Below are 18,688 nucleotides of genomic sequence, written 5' to 3' on the forward strand. Positions count from 1 at the left end.
CAAAATGCTAATATGCGAGTGTGGGTGAAGTACCGTCCAAGCACTTAGACACGTCACAACCGTTTAATAGTCCAGGGATTATTCTTCTTGTTTGTGGGCACTGTTTAGGCCATTCACAGTTAGTCCAATAATATGTGAACGCTATCAAAAAATCTTTAAAAGAATATAGTAAAATATTAAATTTTAGTAGTGTAACTTATGCATATAAAACTAAATGGAGCGAGTAGTATGTGTCTATTATCAATGTGCACATAACCATCCTAATCTCCCATTCAATGCCCAATGGCATTTAATGGGACACCACCATTAGAGAAGAACACAAGAAAACATGTTTGCCACTTAACTCTTTTCATAAAAAAACATGCCCATTTTAACATGCTAATTAAACTTCACCTCTCCGGTTAAATAAAATTAATCTCATCAAGTATATAAGTTTCAAACTAAAAGGTTTAAATCCAGATGAGAAGATTACTAGGATCTCTTTGGATGCAAGATGAATCGAAGTGCCATGATATTTGTAGAATTTCACTGAACATGATATTTGGCATAGGTCCCAAACATACTCGTCAAAATGGCATATTGGAATTTTGAATATAATACTGGAGCGATTAAATTGCTCGGTACCCCTATGGAAACAAAAAATGGTGCTATGTTCTCTGCACAAATTAGGATCCGTCTACCTTAACACACGACTACTTAAAGAAAAACAGAAATCAACCATACCATATGTTGGTCTACTAAACAGGAAAAATAAAGCACATTCATACAATCATACTTCTCGCTGGTATGCTTTTTCTTAAGGCATCATCTGAAAGCAATTCAAGTTCTCAACCCATCAGCAGAGAGAGAAAGCTTCACGTAATGGGGTTCTTCCTCTTTGTTCTCAGGTTCTGAACTGTCAAAGCAAAAGCGTTCCGGTGCAAGCACAGAAGAGGAGCAGCCAGCTGTGCTTATTTCCCACAGCGTTACATGATAAGAGCACACCAGCTTAACCGCTTATGGTAGTACCACGCAACAATCCTTCTTTTTTGTTTAACCCCGGCAGAAAGTTAGACTACACCATACTAAGTTTCTTCTGGACAGCGGACAGATCTTCTCTAGTTGCAATTCACTGTGAGGTGGTGTATTATTGTTGTGAATTGCAACGACTAGACTGCTTCATCTTTATATGCCCATCATGTGATCCAGGCCTGGCTGAGGAGCTCCTCCCATGCCTCCTCCGCCTGTCACATTATGAAGAAGCTGTTGTAGCCAACGCCTTGTAGCTGGGTCATCCTGTGTTCACAGTACGCCAATAGTTAGTATTTCTTGAGACATTTACTTTGCAAACCATCCACTAGGGTAGAGCGCTTTAATGAATTGGTGATAGCTGACGTAAGAGTGCGACTCACCCTAAGACAGTTATTGAATGTCCCATCTTTGAGCATGTCAGGAAGGCAGCTTTGCAATGCAGCACAGGCCCTGCATTAAGAGGGGAAGTTCAAAAACCCACAGCGTTTGGAGAAATGTGTAAAATAACTTCGCATAATACAATGATAGCACGAACCTGGGATTATCTGACAGCCTAAGGTAGCAACGAATGATGTGCTTCAGCAACCTTGTGGAGGGTTGATCAGCAAGTGAAACAACCATGTTAGCTAAGACACTGCCTACAGCAAAGAAACGCTCAGCAGTGGCGCAGATGTAGCGCAGTCCAACATCATCTAGGAGAATCTTTTGAACGATGAAGGTTGCCACCTGCAAATGCATACAGTAAAGCCTTTCAATCTCAAGCAAGTCGGGGTAGGCTAGAGATCGAACACATCAAGGGCCACCACCAACAAGGATATAAAAGTAAAACTTAGTGATCTATGTTTTAATACATGTAAAATTTTATAACTCACATATCATCAAATAAGAATAAACTACAAAAACTTAAATATTGATCTAAACCATTCGAACACAATAGAAAAAGAGAAATACATAGCCCACGCCAAGGACCTGTTGCTAGACACTCGTCTAAGTTAGTGACAGAGTGATGGCAATAAACGTAGTTGAATATGAGTTTGCATGGTCCACGGGACATACTTCAGCCTTAAAATTTAGCATTAAATTCCACCACCAAAAGATGCTTAGGCTATGCTCAAATTCAAATATCCTTTGCAGGGGACTGTAACAGAACAGTAGGTTCAAGTGATAAAAGTTGGCCACTGAAAATTTAGCAGCATAGGTCATAGGACAGACTGAATGGCCAAACAGATTTTCAAGTTCCTTGTACAATTCACCTTTTAGGCTTATGAATTTTAATTCGGTTAGGCTTATCAGAGAGAACACTGGCACAGGACAAGAAGATTCTAGAGATAACTGATGGTAGTGAAGTAGTAGTGCTCCAGAAAAACTTCAGACACATACTTAAAAACCTATTACACCTTTGCCAGTGCTAAGCAGAAGAAACAAACGCTGATATTTGAACGAGAATTGAGTTGGCTTGCTACATACAGTTTTTGATAACTCACTGCCCATCTCCATGGTTCGCAAGCAGAGAGGAATTATTTCAGTTTGCAGCAAAAAGCTGATGACTTCAGTATCATCAACCTGCATTACCACAAAAAAAGAAGAAGAAAATTCTCATTAACAGAATTAGTATTTTTTAGAGCAAGTAAGGACTATGTATTTGGACAAAATGAAGAGAACACCCCAAAAGGTAGTAATATGTTGTTGCTATATGATAAATTGACAATACAAAACACCTCAATGCAACAAATAACAAAGCTGCCATTTGTCTTGTACTTGTGATTTGTCTCAGGTTAGTACTGAAGTTAAACTGAGTGCATTGTATTGTGCTAATTACATAGCAGCTTAAGAGAACTACATGAATCTTCACTGATGATCATATTGCAGAATTAGTAAAACAGATCTGTTTATCATATAGCATGCACCTATCTAGTGCTGGAGGCAGAGGCATTATAATGGATTCACTAGTTCAGGTAAACTTCCAAGCACAAATTACCTTGACAAGAGCACCAATGACACCCAAGCTAGTGAGCCTTAAGTACTCAAAAGGCCTTGTTTTGCTGGTAGTATTCAGAAACGGGTACAGGTACAGTGGAATATGAGCTGAAATGAACAAATTTGTTGTCAATAATAGTTACAACATACATATCAAAATATACGTATGTGTGAGTGAGACAATGAGGAAAGGAGACAGTGGCTAGGACTAATAATGCACCATCATCAGTTCATTCAAACTATGTTATGCAAGGGCATGACTTGTTACCATTTAAGAAAAGGATCCTTGTCTCAGGGTGCGATGCGACACACTGCAATGGTCAGACAAAGTCGAAAGAAGTAAAACAACAAAGGTATGCCATAATTCTATGTGCTCCCTCTACAGTAGCAGCAACCAGCAGCCAAAAAATTGAACTATAATCCCCTTAGCTGAAGAAGCTTACCTGCAGAAGTGCAAGAGCGTTGCAAACTCGGTTTGATGCACCGGGTGAAAGTGTTGGAGGTGAAAGTGAAGGGTAGATAGACACGATCTCCTATATATTTTTCCAGGTTACAAAGCATAACATGTTAGAAAGATTGGCTTAAACAGAATAAGTTGCACAATAACAGATTCATCACAGGGACACAACAAAAGGTGTAAAGTATCCTCAAACATAGCTTCCAGTCCTTTGTGATTACAAGCATCCAAATCCTATCAGGGCCAGCCGGCCAGGAACATACCTGGAGTAGCGCAGCAATTGTGCCAAACGAGTGCCACAGCAGCGGGGCAAGATCTTGAAATATCTCTCTTTTCTGGAAAAAGGGTACATTTAGATATTTAGTTTTGCCTTGCAAATGTCATTTCATGTTAGCCACTGAATGTACAAATCTACGATCATTCAATTTCAGATCATTTAAGAACCCATTCACTAGACAAGAAATGGACCCTAGCTCAACTAGTTAACACCGATAACATAAAGGTACTACATATCTGAAGCCACTTATTGGGGCATCCATTCATAGCTAGCAACCAAGCTATTAATTTTGCAATAGCAACACAAGTAAGAAAGTATGTACAAGCTAATAATAGCGAACCGATTCTACAACTAAATAAATGTGCCTCATAACAGAAATCTTGAACCATTGCTGGCCATGATACTGCTTATAAGCTGAGGCCTAGATCAAAATTCAAGACATCTAGCTAAAGCTGAAGCCTTTATATCAAGAAAAGCAATCAGAAAATAATCAAAACCAAAATAAAGTAGGCTATTCAATACGACAAAACTGCATAATGTAACTAGGGTGACAAAACTGCATAACGTCACAAGGGCCAAATAATGTCCTAAAAAATATCCCGGAGTCAGACAGCTGTACATGTGTTGGATAACAAGTGGAATCTGGCATGTCCAAAAATGTTTTGCCAAGTGGGACACCTGAACCTGAGCATGACTCCAGCCCTCACCAGTAACGGATTAACACTAAGTACAGCAGTTACTCAGACACCCGTGTCCTCAAAAACTTGGCTGATTAGGACAGCCGTACGAGTGTCAGATACTTAATGGTATTTGGCAATGTCAAAAAATGTTTTGCCAAGTCGGACACCTGCAGCTGAGTATGACTACACCTCACACCTGTAACAGAGTAACACTAAGGCCAGCAGTTACTTAGACAACCTTGGCTGATCTGGACAGCCATACGCGTGCCGGATACTGACTGGTATTTGGCAATGCCCAAAAATTTTTTGCCAAGTTGGACACCAATACCTGAATATGACTCTAGACCTCACTCATAATGGAGTAATACTAAGTGCGGCAGTTATTTGGACACTCATATCCTGAAACCTTGGCTGATTCGGACAGCCGAATACGTGTCAGATACTGAGTGATATTTGGCAATGTCCAAAAATGTTTTGCCAAGTCGGACACCTGCGTACAACTCCATCCTGCACCCGCGATGGAGTAACACTAACGGCGACAGTTACTCGAATACCCATGCCCTCGAAACTCTGCTGATTCAGACAGCCACATGCGTGTCAGATTCCAAGTGATATTTGGCAATGTCCAAAAAGATTTTGCCAAGTTGGATACCTACTATGCCTGAGCATGACTCTACCCTGCACAAGCATAATTCACAAGCACAAACCGAATTCCACAAAATTCCATAAAAAATCAACCAAAGATAACTCCCACACAAATCCAACTGATAACTTAGAGATCACTATGCACAAATCACTCCCCACTAGGGGAGCACTACAAGAGCTGCGGAGGGAACCTTGGAGAGCTCAAGCAGCGCGTTCTCGCGCAGTTCAGGGTCGCAGAGTTCCAGCACCAGCTGCTCCGCTGACGCCATCTTCTTATCCTTAGCCGCCTGGCCCAGGGCGGGGCCGCCGCTGCTCCCGGCCACCGGGGAGGGAGACGGCGGTGAGGCCCCGGCGAACGAGGGGGGAATGGTGAGGGTAGCCTGCAGGTTCGCCATCTCACTTCAACTGCGAAGCAAACATCGATCACCACGAATTACTCACAAATCTCCAGCACAAAACGAATCAGGGGAAGCGAATCAATCGAATCGAACGCATGACTCACCAATCCGAGGAACCAATCGAATTTCAGATGGATCTTCACTCCGCCAGGCTCACCTCCCAGCCTCGGCGGCTCACCGGCGCGGAGGCTGAGGCTGCTTCAACCCGAAATGGACCCCCTAACCAGTCCCACCACGAGCGACGTGCGGCGCCACTCCAGAAACCCTCCGGTCAGGTCTCTACGGGCGCATCGAGCAGGCGAAGGAGGAGGAGGTCAGGAGGATGAGGCGACGAACGACGGCGAGCCGGCGATATGTAGGAGACGGACGGGAGGGGAACGGAGGGAGACGACGAGCAGGCCGAGCAGATCTCCTGTGGCCTTTGGCTGCGCAACGGACGGCTGAGATTAGACGGTTGGTGGGATCGGACAGTGCAGCGAGCGCGCAGGGTCTGAACAGGTACCAGTGGTGGCGTCACTGCGAACGGACGGTATAGTAACTGAAAATTAGCGGGCCAGGCCGGAAGACATGGGCCGTGGAAATATCAGGCCGTCTGGGCCGTGCAAAATTTTGAGCTAAGGGCACGTAGCGCAAGAATGCAGGGGTGTTTCTGCAAATTCCGAGCGAACCCCGCTGCGCTATAAGACAGCTCCCTAGGGTTTCCGCCGCGCCGCCACTTCCTTCCGAGTCTCAGCTCCGCACCCCCTTGCGCGCCGCCGCCGCCGCCGCCGCCGCATCGCAGCTCGACGCCCACCGCGCAGCCATGGCGGAACAGGTAACGCGCTCCTTCCCGCGCTTCTTCGCGTGTACCTCTGCTCTTCGTCGCTCGCCGTCACTCGCTCGGGCCAGTTCGATATGCGATGCGCATTCGCGTTGATAGGTTGAGTTGCTCTGATCTGGTCTTGTCCCGTGCGCTGGTGCCTGCGGCTGCTCGTGTGTTTGGTTTGTCGCGATCTATCGATTCGATCTTATTGATCGACCGCAAGCCTGCATTTTTGTGTGTGTGATTGCGCATCGGTGAAGTCTTTCACTAGTATTCTAGTGATGCAATCCTTAATCAGGTCTTGCTGTTCGCTGCGGATTTGTAGTTTAAAGCCCCACGAACTTGATGAGGCTTCGGGATTTGGGTTTTACTAGATGCGGTAGGTTTTGTACTGGCACTTGCAAATCTCACTTATCATTTTGTAATGTTGGGGCGCTGCTGGTTACTAGTAGTTAGAGAGACATGGTCATTCTGTTACTAGTAAACTGTAACCAAATTGAACTTGATAAGATGTTGTAACAAATTTTGATTACTGCAGTATCTTTGTATGCAGTTTTTTGAACTCCCAGTCCTACCTGTGCCATATGGATGGTCTAGTGTCAGTTTTACTCTTATTTCTTTGTGCACTACTTATAGTTTCTTTGTGCGCTACGATGTGATGCATTTATAACAGTGTTATCATGCACGCTTATTTTAGATCATAACAATTACTCTATTAGTTAGGGATTTTGCGATTTTTCATTTATTCCTTTGTATATGCAGTTTCAATAGTTTGCCGCTAGTTGTGTCATAGTTCTAATGTTTGCATCTACCCATTTTCCAGACTGAGAAGGCATTCCTCAAGCAGCCTAAGGTTTTCCTCAGGTGAGCGCCTATTGTCCCTTCCATGCTTTCTATTTTCCATGAGCTATATGCATTTCTTAACAGAAATTTTCTGCTTATTTGCAGCACAAAGAAATCTGGCAAGGGTAAGAAGCCTGGCAAGGGAGGTAACCGCTTCTGGAAGAGCATTGGCCTTGGTTTCAAGACCCCCAGGGAAGCAATTGAAGGTATACTTGATTCTTTCTTTTGTACCTCTATCTTCAGAGTCTTACTATTTTGAAGGTGGTCATTGTTGTTCTTTTGTTCCTCTATCTTCAGAGTCTTAGTATTTTGAAGGTGGTCATTGTTGTTTTAGATAGTGAAGGACAGGAGGTGGTCTCTGTTCTGTTAAATATATTGTCTATTGCTACAGGAAGAATTGCAGATCTAATAAATTCTTAATGTAGCTCCATATTTCATTTGCTAATCTGGAAAACAACACTGGGTCATGATCCCAAGTACTATGCACCTGAATCATTGATATTCGAGATAGTTCTGCATAAGTGGTGGCCTTCACAACAATCTTCTGTTTTAAATGATTTTTCTATTGCTACTGATAGGATAACTAGCTCCAAATTTCATTTGCTAATTCAGAAAACAATGGAGCAGTAATATTGAGTTCTATGAGGCACATGAAAGTAATGCATTGATGGATGTCCGATACACTTGCAAGTGTTAACAGATGTTTAATTTCTGTTCTCATATAGGGACCTACATTGACAAGAAGTGCCCATTCACCGGAACTGTTTCTATCAGAGGAAGAATTATTGCTGGAACATGCCACAGCGCTAAGATGAACAGAACCATCATTGTTCGCAGGAATTACCTCCACTTTGTTAAGAAATACCAGAGGTAAGCCAACTGTTTGTGGAACCTAGATTCTTGTCTTCTCTTCCAAGTGGAATTCTATTTCTCTAATACATTAGGTGACTGTATGGCCTTGCAGGTACGAGAAGAGGCACTCCAACATCCCAGCTCACATCTCCCCGTGCTTCCGTGTCAAGGAGGGTGACCATGTCATCATTGGCCAGTGCAGGTAAATACTTGAGCTCTCACCACTTGGTAGATCACTTGTGATGCCCACCTTGCTTGGTTTGCTGAGCTCAATAATGTGAGTTCTACATTAGGATTCCAACATTCACCGATGTAATATTGTTCATTGCTGAAGTGTTAGTTCTGCACTGTGAACAGGCCTCTGTCCAAAACTGTGAGGTTCAACGTCGTCAAGGTCATCCCAGCTGGAACCACTGGCGGTGCCGGCGGGAAGAAGGCCTTCACCGCGGCCTGAGCTTTAGACTATGTTCCATGAGTAGTCTATAGAATGATGTCTTTTTGCTTGAAATTCCTGCTAGGCTGGTGTTTTCGACTATGGTTTGGAGATTGTTCCCCGTCCGAATGGAGTCCTATCATCTGAACATGTTACTCTTTATGGAATCCTGTCGTGCAAAGTTTTGTTATGATCTGTTCCGTTTCCCCTCTGATGCTGTGGCATTGCTGCAATGCTTTTCTCTGCGTCTGGAGATATCCTTGTCATTGTGCAAGAACAACACTCTTTCGCACCGGGCCGTCATTGTTTATGCAGACTACCAATCTATCTGGTGATGCATCCCTGTTTATGCAGACTACCAATCTATCTGGTGATGCATCCCTGCTGCAGCAAGTAAAGCTTGTTTGCCACGTAGAAAACAGGCATATCATAACTGTGATAGAAGCATGAGTCGCAGAGTTGAGCAAGGTGCCACTTCTCTCCACGTCCTGGACGGGTCAGGATCCAGAATGATAGACTACAGTGCAGCAGGTCCTACGCTGCCACTTTGGCTCATTGTTCTTGCTGACTGGTCGGTTTCAGTAATTTTTGGGGGTGAATAAAGCTTATTCTTTGGCTCAACTTTGGTTAGGCCACGCAGGAATTGATGCTGCGTTCGCGCAGGGTAGGGTATAAACGTGCACTGCGCGGCAGTGATCCCTAGGTGTGTTTGGTAGAGATCTAGATGTACAAAGAAATATTTCGGATCCAGATTCTAGGAGAAACAGAATCACTTCCTGAATTGTTTGGCTAGCTGGCTAGATTCAGATTCTGAAAAGAGGACAATGTGGTGGAATAGACCCATATACCCTTGGACATGTAATACTTTGTTCTTGGGTAATAACAAGGTTAAATAAGAGTACGAAAAAAACTAATACTTTGTTCTTGGGTAATAACAAGGTTAAATAAGAGTATGAAAAAAACTAATGGTAATTATAAATCTATTAACCCACTGTTGGACCACTAAAAAATATTGATATATGCTTGTGCAACGATATTCCAAAAGGGCACATGATCAAACAGATCCATATTGTCAGATCGAAGAGGATAATGTGCGATAGGTAATAGATGCGGCAGTGCCAATTGCGTAATTTTTAGCAAAGTAGATGGGAAGGTACACGATCAGGGAATTAGAATCACCGCGAAACCACGTTCTAGCCGATTCGAGCACCCAGGCAGAAAACGAGAAACGTTTCGAGGCCAGAACGTTTCTCTCCTACCCCGTTTGTCACCATTTCTACTGATTCTCATGAGAAACGAAACTGATTTTTTCCAAACGGACCCATAGCTTTTAGCATAGCATATTCCTTGCCGATCGAGCCCGCGCACGAAGGATTGTCTCAATTCCCTTTTTTTTGAACCGCCCAGATTGCCTCAATTCCTTGCCGTCCAGCACGAGACCCCTTTCGTATCAATTTCTATTGGCTTTGGTACATGAAATTCGGAGCTTGAAACGAACAATCTGCTTTTTAGATGTAGCATCTATAAACCAATAGTTGTATTTCTATTACAAGGTATAAGAAGCAGGCCTGGAGAGACATCTGCCAGTTTTTATGGTACTCTAAGAGGTATTACATTTATATCCGTTGAGTATTTCATTTATTCAAAAGCCATTCTGAAAACCTTTCTTAGCTTTTGAAAAGCAACCTTTCGGAACCGCTTTGGGAGGGCTCCTGGACGTGAAACGGCTCCAGCTTCAGACGCGCTGTAGCACAACGACTCCCAGAAGTCCTTTTCGACATGAATTAGAGGACTTCTATCAAAACTGTTTCACCAATGAAATCAAAGCAGGTGAAACAAAAAAAGCTGACTTCACCTCAGCTTTCTAGTTCATTTTTACCTCGATTTGCAAAATAACTTCACATTACAGTACCTCGAATTACATAAAACGGGTGAAGTCGAAGCCAGTATAACCCCTTCCAAACGAGACCTAGGAGTAGAAAAATCAGCTTCACCGGCTCCCGACAGCCGTTTCCGAGTGTGGATGTGTGAGCATCTTACAACCGGAATCATCCCACGCAAACCACCTTTTCAAAAGCTATGGTCCAAACAAGTAGGTTCTTAGCGTTCAAACGTGCAGTTACCCTCTTGTTCCTTATCTGACGGAGAAAATTCCTTCCGTACCATCAAAAGTTATACTCATCCATTCTATGCCATAAAAGAATTATAGTGATTTACCATTGCTTTAATTCGTTTGATCCCCTGCACGCCATTGAAGGAAATTCCATCCGTTAAGTCACGGCTGGAGGTTTGGAGCTGAGGATGACATGTGGGCCCAGGACAGGAGAGGCCTAGAGATGGACGCGCCGTTGCTGGAACTGGTTCAGCATGGCGGCCTTGCATTGCGCCTGCCATCTCCACGGAGAACAGGTTCAACATATGATGGCAAGAGCGCCTTGCCCCCTTGCCGCCGTGGTCTGCCAAGGCGAGCAGCTCGTGCACCACTGTCACAAAATTCACAATTAAGTTAGCTTGAAAGCTTCTCATTGGCCAAAAGGGCTGCGGCCATCGTGGGATGATTTTTTGTTGTCCAGTGGCTTGGATTAACAACAAGCGAACTTGATTTGGACGACAACGAGCTCATGCAATGAAAATTCGGTTTGGATCCGTTGGCGATCTCTCCGCGAATGTTCCGGCCACCGCACCGCGCAGGTACGTTCAGGCTGTGGGCAAGCTGCTGCTCTGTTCGTCCACATGCTGTTCTGCTCCTGCTCCTCAAGCCCGGAGGCGGAGGGCTGCGCGCGACGCCAGCCAATCTGATCAAGAGGTCCATGGATGCATTCCCAAGCTCGTCTCTGGGGCTTCCAGCACCGTCCGTCATGTCGGTAAAACGCCTCCCTTGCTCATCTCTCCCACCTATCCGTGATGATGGAGATCATTCTGGTATGCTGAGCCCAGGTAGTGCCTTCTTCCACGAGGCACCACAGGGCAAGGCATGAAACAGAAACACCAAAGTTGGGGTTTAGTAGGGTGGATGTCTCTAACAGAATGAGGCGTATTGTAGAGCAACTGCGGCCCATGCGCAAAGAGACTTCTGAGATTCTTACCACATTAGGTTCTACCTGGAAAACTGCCCCAGACATTGGCCAGAGTCGTCCCATCACTACTTCTGAAAGTATAGAGCCCAGACTATATGGCAGAGATGGTATCATGAAAAACATCATACATGATATCACCCAGGGTAAATACTATGGCGAGAATTTGACAGTTCTTCCGATTGTTGGTCTAGGGGGCATAGGCAAAACGACTCTCGCACAGCACATATATCACAACCAAGAAGTGCAAAAACATTTTGAAGTCATGATTTGGAAATGTGTTTCGCTTAATTTTAATGTAAATAAGCTAATGGAAGATGTTGAAAACCATGTCCCTAAAGTTCAAGATGAAAAGAACGGTACTGCAGAAGAGTTGATTGGACAAAGAATTAAATCTAAAAGATTTTTGCTTGTATTGGATGATATGTGGGAATTTAGTGACGAGGATGAATGGAAAAGGCTATTGCTGCCTTTCAAAAAATCACAAGTAAAAGGTAACATAATTATAGTCACAACTCGGTCTCCAAAACTAGGAGAAATGGTTAAAACAACCCATCATCCAATAGAATTGGAAGGCATAGACCGTGAAGAGTTCAAGAGGTTATTCCTAGCGTTTGTCTTTGGTGACGAGCAACCTACACTGGATCACACCGTGCTGCTTGAAACAGGGTATAAGATAATGGACAAGCTAAAGGGCTCACCTCTTGCAGCAAAAACTGTCGGTAGATTATTGAGGCATGACCTTGATTTGGATCATTGGACTAGAGTTCTAGAAAGTAAAGAATGGGAGTCACAAAGAGGCAGCAACGACATTATGCCTGCGCTGAAACTTAGCTATGATTGTCTACCTTTTGATCTGCAACAATGTTTTTCTTATTGTGCTTTGTTTCCTCAAGACTACAAGTTTGATAGCAAAGAGCTCATTCTATTTTGGATAGGACAAGATGTTTTGCATTCCGGTGATCAAAACAATTTAACTGTAGAAGATATAGGGCTCAGAAACATCAGGGATTTGGTTTCACATGGATTTTTCAAAAAAGATGAAACGGAGGGGCGTGCTGGTTATACTATCCATGACCTATTGCATGACTTAGCATCGAAGGTTACATCACATGAATGTCTTAATGTACATCTCTCTAGCAAGACCTTAGGAAAAATACGACCATCCATTCGTCACTTATCTATCACCCTTGATATTTGACATAATGACACATGAAATTCTTAATAGTGAATTGAGGAAATTAAGCAAAAGGCTGAAAGTTGGGGACTTGCAATCTTTGATGATATTTGGATTCATAGGTGAAAGCTTTGCCAGCACTTTTGCTGATCTGTTTGGCGAAGCTAAGGCATTGCGTTTACTTTGTTTGACCGAAATGATATCTCCTTTGGAATCTGTGTTACATAGCTTTTTAATACCTGTCCATCTGCGGTACCTAAGTAAGGTTAGGGGCCTTTGGCCTCGGAGAACACAGCGTATGAAATTTATCGAGTATAATATGTCGCTGTTATCACTTGAAGATTCTTGACCTAGAACAATGGTATGTTCGTGACGATCTGCCTGGGGTCATGAGTAACCTCTTAAATTTATGCCATGTTCTCTACCATACCCGGCAGGATGAACTTTCCTCTAATATTTCAAACGTGGGGAAATTACAATTTTTGCAAGAGTTAAAGACATTTGTAGTCAAGAAAGAAAAAAATGGTTTGAACTAAAGCAACTTGGGAATTTGAATGAGCTAAGAGTGCTTGGCATTTGTAACCTCGAGAAAATACACACAAAAGAAGAAGCAATGGAAGCAAAACTGGTAGACAAAAAGTACTTGCGCAAGCTAACCTTAGTCTGGGACAAGCAGCGACCTAATATCGAACCTGTTAAGGAAGCATTGGTTCTCGAAGGCCTTCAGTCACATAGGAAACTCCATGAACTGTGCATCAGTGGGCATGGAGGTCCTTGTCCAACATGGCTAGGTGGTCATATCTCTGAAGCTCTGCAATCTCTTCATCTGGATGGTATTGTTTGGGAAGTTTTTCCACCCTTGGAACGCATGAGGTTGCTTCAGGAACTCACATTGAAGAACGTGCCCACAATAGACGAAATATAATCTTAGCCAAGTACAATGGTTTCCTAATCTGAAAGTGCTTAAAATAGATAATTGTCCAAAAGTCATGTGGTTGCCTCCTATACCTTGGGCTCAAACTCTGTGCTCTGTGGAGATAAGAGATGTGGGATCAATGCTACCATACAATTTGGAATACTCAAAGTCATGTTCGGATGTACATCTGCGGATTACTGGAAAGAATGATTTACATAGCCTAGATGAGCAGATCTTAGACTTCAATAATTTGATGGATCTGAAGCAGTTATCGATGATCAAATGCCCACCTCTAGAGTCGAAGCACTTTCAAATGCTAACCTCGCTGGTTTCCTTATGGTTGTCTTATGGTTCCTGTTCAATTGTGCCATCAGGAGGCGAGGGAGAAGCGAAATGGCAGCTTCCAGTTGAGTACCTGTGCATCGAGAGCTGTGATGCCAATGGGAAGGAACTATCAGAGCTCATTTCTCATTTTCCGAAGCTCCAGTCCTTTTACATACTTGATTGTAAGAAGATAACACGGGTGGGCGTGATGCTGGAGGAGCAAGAAGAGGCATCGAACAGATGGTCACCATCATGTTCAGCTGTTACAATGGATGGTGTGCAAGCAGTATGTCACGAGTGGCAAATAGCAGTGGAGGAGGATGAAGAAAAGTTGGATGATGGGTTGCTTATTTTCCCAGCCCATGTCTGCGATTCCCTCCGGGATATGTTAATTAACTGCTGTCCAGAGATGAGCCTGGTGCCCTTTCCCATCCTCAACTACAAGGCAGGAGGCGTCTGCGGAGTAGTAGGCGGCCGAGGAGGGCTCCAAGCTCTGCACCACCTCGAGTCTTTACGTATAGATGGTTGCCCCAAGTTTCTCTCTGCATACGAGGCCTCATTTTCCTCTTCCTTTCCCATCCTCCCTGAAATACCTCAACCTTCTTGGTGTGGAGGGCACGGGAACCCTGGAGCCCCTCTCAAACCTCGCCTCTCTCACCCAGTTAGTCATCATAAACTGTGGATATGATTTAAGATCGAATGGATTATGGACCCTTGTTACCCAGGGTCAGCTTAGCTATTTAGAAGTGAAGGCCACCCCCAAACTCTTTGTTGGCTCGGATCCCATGCGGGAGCTGAAGTATATGAATGCCAAGACAGCAGCTTCACCGGTTCCTCCAGACTCGAGTATCTATCTGAAAACAGATGATGACGACGCAATCCTTGCTGCACCCATCTGCAGCATCCTCTCTTACTCCCTCGTCAAGCTACATATAGCGTATAACAAAGAGGTGGAGCGGTTCACAGAGGAGCAAGAAGAGGCCCTTCAGCTTCTCACCTCCCTCCAAGAACTCGAATGTTGGGGTTGTGACAAGCTGCAGTGCCTCCCTGCAGGACTGCATGTATAGACTACCCAACCTCAGGACGTTAAACATTATCTTGTGTCCAGCCATCAGCTCCCTGCCCGAGGATGATGGCCTCCCGAGTTCGCTGGAGCACATGAGAATCAAATTTCTGTAACGAGGAGCTAAAACAGCAGTGCAGAGAATTTGTCCAGAGCCATCCCCAAATCATGTATTACGGCGACTAAGGTAAAAATTCCTGCATGCTTTTTCATGCCATCCCCAATTCTGTTACCTTACTTTTCCCTAATCCTACAAATGTTGCATCATGTTCTTGATTTTTGATATACCTCGTTGCTGCATAATATATCTGAACATTGTTTGTTCAGATCTACCGTGCAGGGTTCAGTTCCGTCATAGCCGTTAATTCAGCTTTCCTCGTGGAGCTATCTGCATTCACCCACAGCTCACGTACCAGGGCCTTGCATGGTATCTTGCTCCGGTAAGTTGGATCTAAACTTCAGTTCACTCAAATCCAAAAAAGTCCTCGCTATATTTGCATCATAAATTACATCCCTACTCTTGTTTCAAGCAGTGCACTTGGACTTTCTACTGATTAGTTTGGGGCTGCCCATATCACCAGAGAAATGCTTTTTGTTCTGTTAAAATTAAAATTTTTGACGTGCCTTCTTAAATGATGAACGGCTTGGTCCATTTCTAAGTAATCTTTGTTTTGCATCACAGCGCACATGTCCTGTTGTTTTTTCTAATCTCAAACCAAGCATCGGCTATAACTTATCACCAGTTGCGACTTCTGAAAATTCCATCATACAATATACGCAATGTTTTAAAACTGGTAATTTATCTAGTAGTTATAAATTTTAAATAGTCATTATAATTATAATTTTCTTTATTCTACTTCAGTATAAACTAGTTGTGAGTTTCGAGATCTGTAATTACCCTCCATTTTTTTTCCATTTGTATCTTCCTGCCCAGGCGTATTCACCATAGTGGAGGTCTAAGGCTCCGTTTGGATACCTCCTGCTAAAGTTTAGCACGTGTCACATCGGATGTTTGGATGTTAATTAGGAGTATTAAATATAGGCTAATTAAAAAATTAATTGCACAGATTGAGTCTAATTCGCGAGACGAATCTATTAAACCTAATTAGTCCATGATTTGATAATGTGATGCTACAGTAACCATTTACTAATGATGGATTAATTAGGCTTAATAGATTCGTCTCGCGAATTAGCATAGGGGTTCTGCAATTAATTTTATAATTAGCTCATATTTAGTTCTCCTAATTAGTATCCGAACATTTGATGTGAAACTACTAAATTTTAGTACCCTAAGTAGAGATATATTGTAGCCTTCCTCCTATCTTTTTTGCTTTGCTAACTTCCTCGTTTTGTGTGGCTAAAGGGAAAAAAAACTATGTTTTTCTCTATCTAGGCTTGTGGCCATGCCAAAAAAAAGGCCAGGGCCAGTCATGCGGCTGGGTTTCGTTTCCTGGGCCAAAACTCATGGGCTTAAAGTTGGGCCCAACTTGAGATATAACCGTAGCCTCTACCTTTTGCTTTGCTAACTCCTTTCAAAAAACTCATCCCTTTTACTCTATCTTGCAGGTAGAAATACTTTCTAAAGGATAGAAACTAAAAAGTGAGCCGTAAAAAGAGGAAAAGCTACCATTCTCCGACGAGTCGACAAATTCGCTTGGCGAAGACGGTTGCAATTTTGCGGATCTCTTATGGGAAGAATTGCTGTAGAGATTCGGCAATGGCGGTGGATGTGGCAAGACAAGATTGACAAATATGGTGATTTTGAAGATGAGCAGAGGAATTGGTGATTTGTAGCTTAGCGAAGATTAGCTAAGCGGTGATAGCGACATCGGATACGCATGATGATTTGACACGGAAATCTAAGGCAGATGCCATCGTTAGGCTACTTCAGCAACGAGCGGGGTTTAGAGATGGGGAACTAGAGGCTGGGATAGCATTATATATGGACAAAGCTAGTGGACTGAGTGGACATACCGCGCAGTATCTTAGGTGGGCTGACATCACTAAACAAGTGTATCGACCGCACATGTGTACATTGTTGGTTGATGTAGGTTGTTGGATTTGGACTACAAATGCAATGACTACCATGTACTTTTATAATTAAACTATTAGAATATACCATAAATTATATAGATAATATTAAAAATAAAAATGAATTACAAAATCAACTCTTCCTCGTAGTTTTTTCTAGGTGGTGATGACACAAGACCCACACATAGACTAATGAACCGCCATTAATTTTGGGGCAAGATTTAGGATAGAAGGAGAAAGAAGTGATTGTCATGCTCAGTTCGCGAGAGAGATTTGGGATAGGAGGAGAAAGGAGTATTTTTTTCATGCTCAGTTCGCTAGAGAGTTCGAGACCATTTGTACATGCCATCATATCATACGTGTTGTGCAAATTGCTCATCAGCTTGTGAAACGTATATGGTCATGGCAATCGATTGCAGGGATGTAGAGATTCCGCAATTTGCAGCGGATGTGGCAAGACAAGATTGACAAATATGGTGATTTTGAAGAAGCCGAGAAGAGGGATCGGTGATTTGTAGCTTAGCGAAGATTACCTAGGCGGCGATGGCGACATCGGAGACACATGATGATTTGATATGGAAATCCAGTGCAGATGCCATCGCTAGGCTACTTCAGCAACGAGTGGACTTTTGAGATGGGGAACTAGAGACTGTGATACTGTTATATATATATGGACAAAGTTAGTGGGCTAAGTGGACATACCGCGTAGTGTTTTAGGTGGGCTGACATCACTAAACAAATGTATTGACCGCACAGGTGTACATTGTTGGTTGATATAGGTTGTTGGGTTTGGACTACAAATGCAATGACTACCCTGGACTTTTATAATTAAACTATTAATATACCATAAATTATATAGATAATATTAAAAATAAAAATGAATTACAAAATAGACCCACACATAGACATCAACTCTTCCTTGTAGTTTTTTCTAGGTGGTGAAGACATCAAGACCCACACATAGACCTATGAACCGCCATTAATTTTGGGGCAAGATTTAGGATAGAAGGAGAAAGAAGTGATTGTTATGCTCACTTCGCGAGAGAGAATTGGGATAGGAGGAGAAAGGAGTGGTTTTTTATGCTCAGTTCCCGAGAGAGTTTGAGACCATTTGTACCTGCCATCATATCATATATGTTGTGCAAATTGCTCATCAGCTCGTGAAACGTATATGGTCATGGCAATCGATTGCGGTGACGTAGAGATTCCGCAATGGCGGCGGATGTGGCAAGATAAGATTGACAAATATGGTGATTTTGAAGAAGCCAAGAAGAGGAATCGGTGATTTGTAGCTTAGCGAAGATTACCTAGACGGCGATGGCGACATCAGAGACCCATGATGATTTGACGGGGAAATCCAGGGCAGATGCCATCGCTAGGCTACTTCAACAATGAACGGACTTTAGAGATGGGGAACTAGAGGCTGGGATAGTGTTATATATAGACAAAGTCAGTGGACTGAGTGGACATACCGCGCAGTGTCTTAGGTGGGCTGACATCAAGTGTACCAACCGCACAGGTGAGGTGTACATTATTGGTTGATATAGGTTGTTGGGTTTGGACTACAAATGCAATGACTACCCTGGACTTTTATAATTAAACTATTAATATACCATAAATTATATAGATAATATTAAAAATAAAAATGAATTACAAAATAGACCCACACATAGACATCAACTCTTCCTTGTAGTTTTTTTAGGTGGTGAAGACATCAAGACCCACACA

At 43.1% G+C, this 18,688-nt stretch overlaps 3 protein-coding genes and 1 non-coding gene across 4 annotated transcripts; 3 read left to right on the forward strand and 1 right to left on the reverse strand.

The window, feature by feature from the left end:
- Window positions 1–560: 560 nt before the first annotated feature.
- On the reverse strand, window positions 561–5,851 carry LOC117863229 (uncharacterized). Its single transcript, XM_034746848.2, has 10 exons — window positions 5,550–5,851; window positions 5,239–5,452; window positions 3,709–3,780; window positions 3,432–3,521; window positions 3,257–3,299; window positions 2,990–3,096; window positions 2,479–2,574; window positions 1,547–1,737; window positions 1,392–1,461; window positions 561–1,275 (listed from the first exon to the last, which is right to left on the reverse strand). The coding sequence occupies exons 2-10, from the start codon at window positions 5,440–5,442 to the stop codon at window positions 1,165–1,167; spliced, it is 984 nt and encodes a 327-aa protein (XP_034602739.1). The 5' UTR covers window positions 5,443–5,452; window positions 5,550–5,851; the 3' UTR covers window positions 561–1,164.
- Window positions 5,852–6,124: 273 nt separating this feature from the next.
- LOC117863231 (small ribosomal subunit protein uS17) lies at window positions 6,125–8,565 on the forward strand. Its single transcript, XM_034746850.2, has 6 exons — window positions 6,125–6,259; window positions 7,071–7,111; window positions 7,196–7,296; window positions 7,816–7,960; window positions 8,055–8,144; window positions 8,300–8,565. The coding sequence occupies exons 1-6, from the start codon at window positions 6,248–6,250 to the stop codon at window positions 8,394–8,396; spliced, it is 486 nt and encodes a 161-aa protein (XP_034602741.1). The 5' UTR covers window positions 6,125–6,247; the 3' UTR covers window positions 8,397–8,565.
- Window positions 8,566–11,255: 2,690 nt separating this feature from the next.
- On the forward strand, window positions 11,256–12,768 carry LOC117864841 (putative disease resistance protein RGA3). Its single transcript, XM_034748926.2, has one exon. It carries the CDS (start codon window positions 11,403–11,405, stop codon window positions 12,648–12,650), a length of 1,248 nt encoding a protein of 415 aa, XP_034604817.2. The 5' UTR covers window positions 11,256–11,402; the 3' UTR covers window positions 12,651–12,768.
- Window positions 12,769–13,005: 237 nt separating this feature from the next.
- Window positions 13,006–17,066, forward strand: LOC117863343 (uncharacterized). Its single transcript, XR_011898879.1, has 3 exons — window positions 13,006–15,116; window positions 15,257–15,369; window positions 16,496–17,066. It is a non-coding gene; the product is annotated as an uncharacterized protein (transcript).
- The last annotated feature ends 1,622 nt before the right edge of the window (window positions 17,067–18,688 follow it).

This window comes from Setaria viridis, chromosome 7 (genome assembly GCF_005286985.2).
Source record: "Setaria viridis chromosome 7, Setaria_viridis_v4.0, whole genome shotgun sequence".
In the NCBI taxonomy this organism is placed as follows: domain Eukaryota; kingdom Viridiplantae; phylum Streptophyta; class Magnoliopsida; order Poales; family Poaceae; genus Setaria; species Setaria viridis.

Coding starts and splice junctions, on each gene's coding strand:
- LOC117863229 (XM_034746848.2), bottom strand. CDS start 5,442: ATGGCGAACCTGCAGGCTACCCTCACCATTCCCCCCTCGTTCGCCGGG. Junction 3,781..5,238: donor CGCTGCTTGAGCTCTCCAAG/GTTCCCTCCGCA, acceptor CCCTTTTTCCAG/AAAAGAGAGATATTTCAAGA. Junction 3,300..3,431: donor ACGCTCTTGCACTTCTGCAG/GTAAGCTTCTTC, acceptor TGACCATTGCAG/TGTGTCGCATCGCACCCTGA.
- LOC117863231 (XM_034746850.2), top strand. Junction 7,297..7,815: donor CCCCAGGGAAGCAATTGAAG/GTATACTTGATT, acceptor GTTCTCATATAG/GGACCTACATTGACAAGAAG. Junction 8,145..8,299: donor GTCATCATTGGCCAGTGCAG/GTAAATACTTGA, acceptor CACTGTGAACAG/GCCTCTGTCCAAAACTGTGA.
- LOC117864841 (XM_034748926.2), top strand. CDS start 11,403: ATGAGGCGTATTGTAGAGCAACTGCGGCCCATGCGCAAAGAGACTTCT.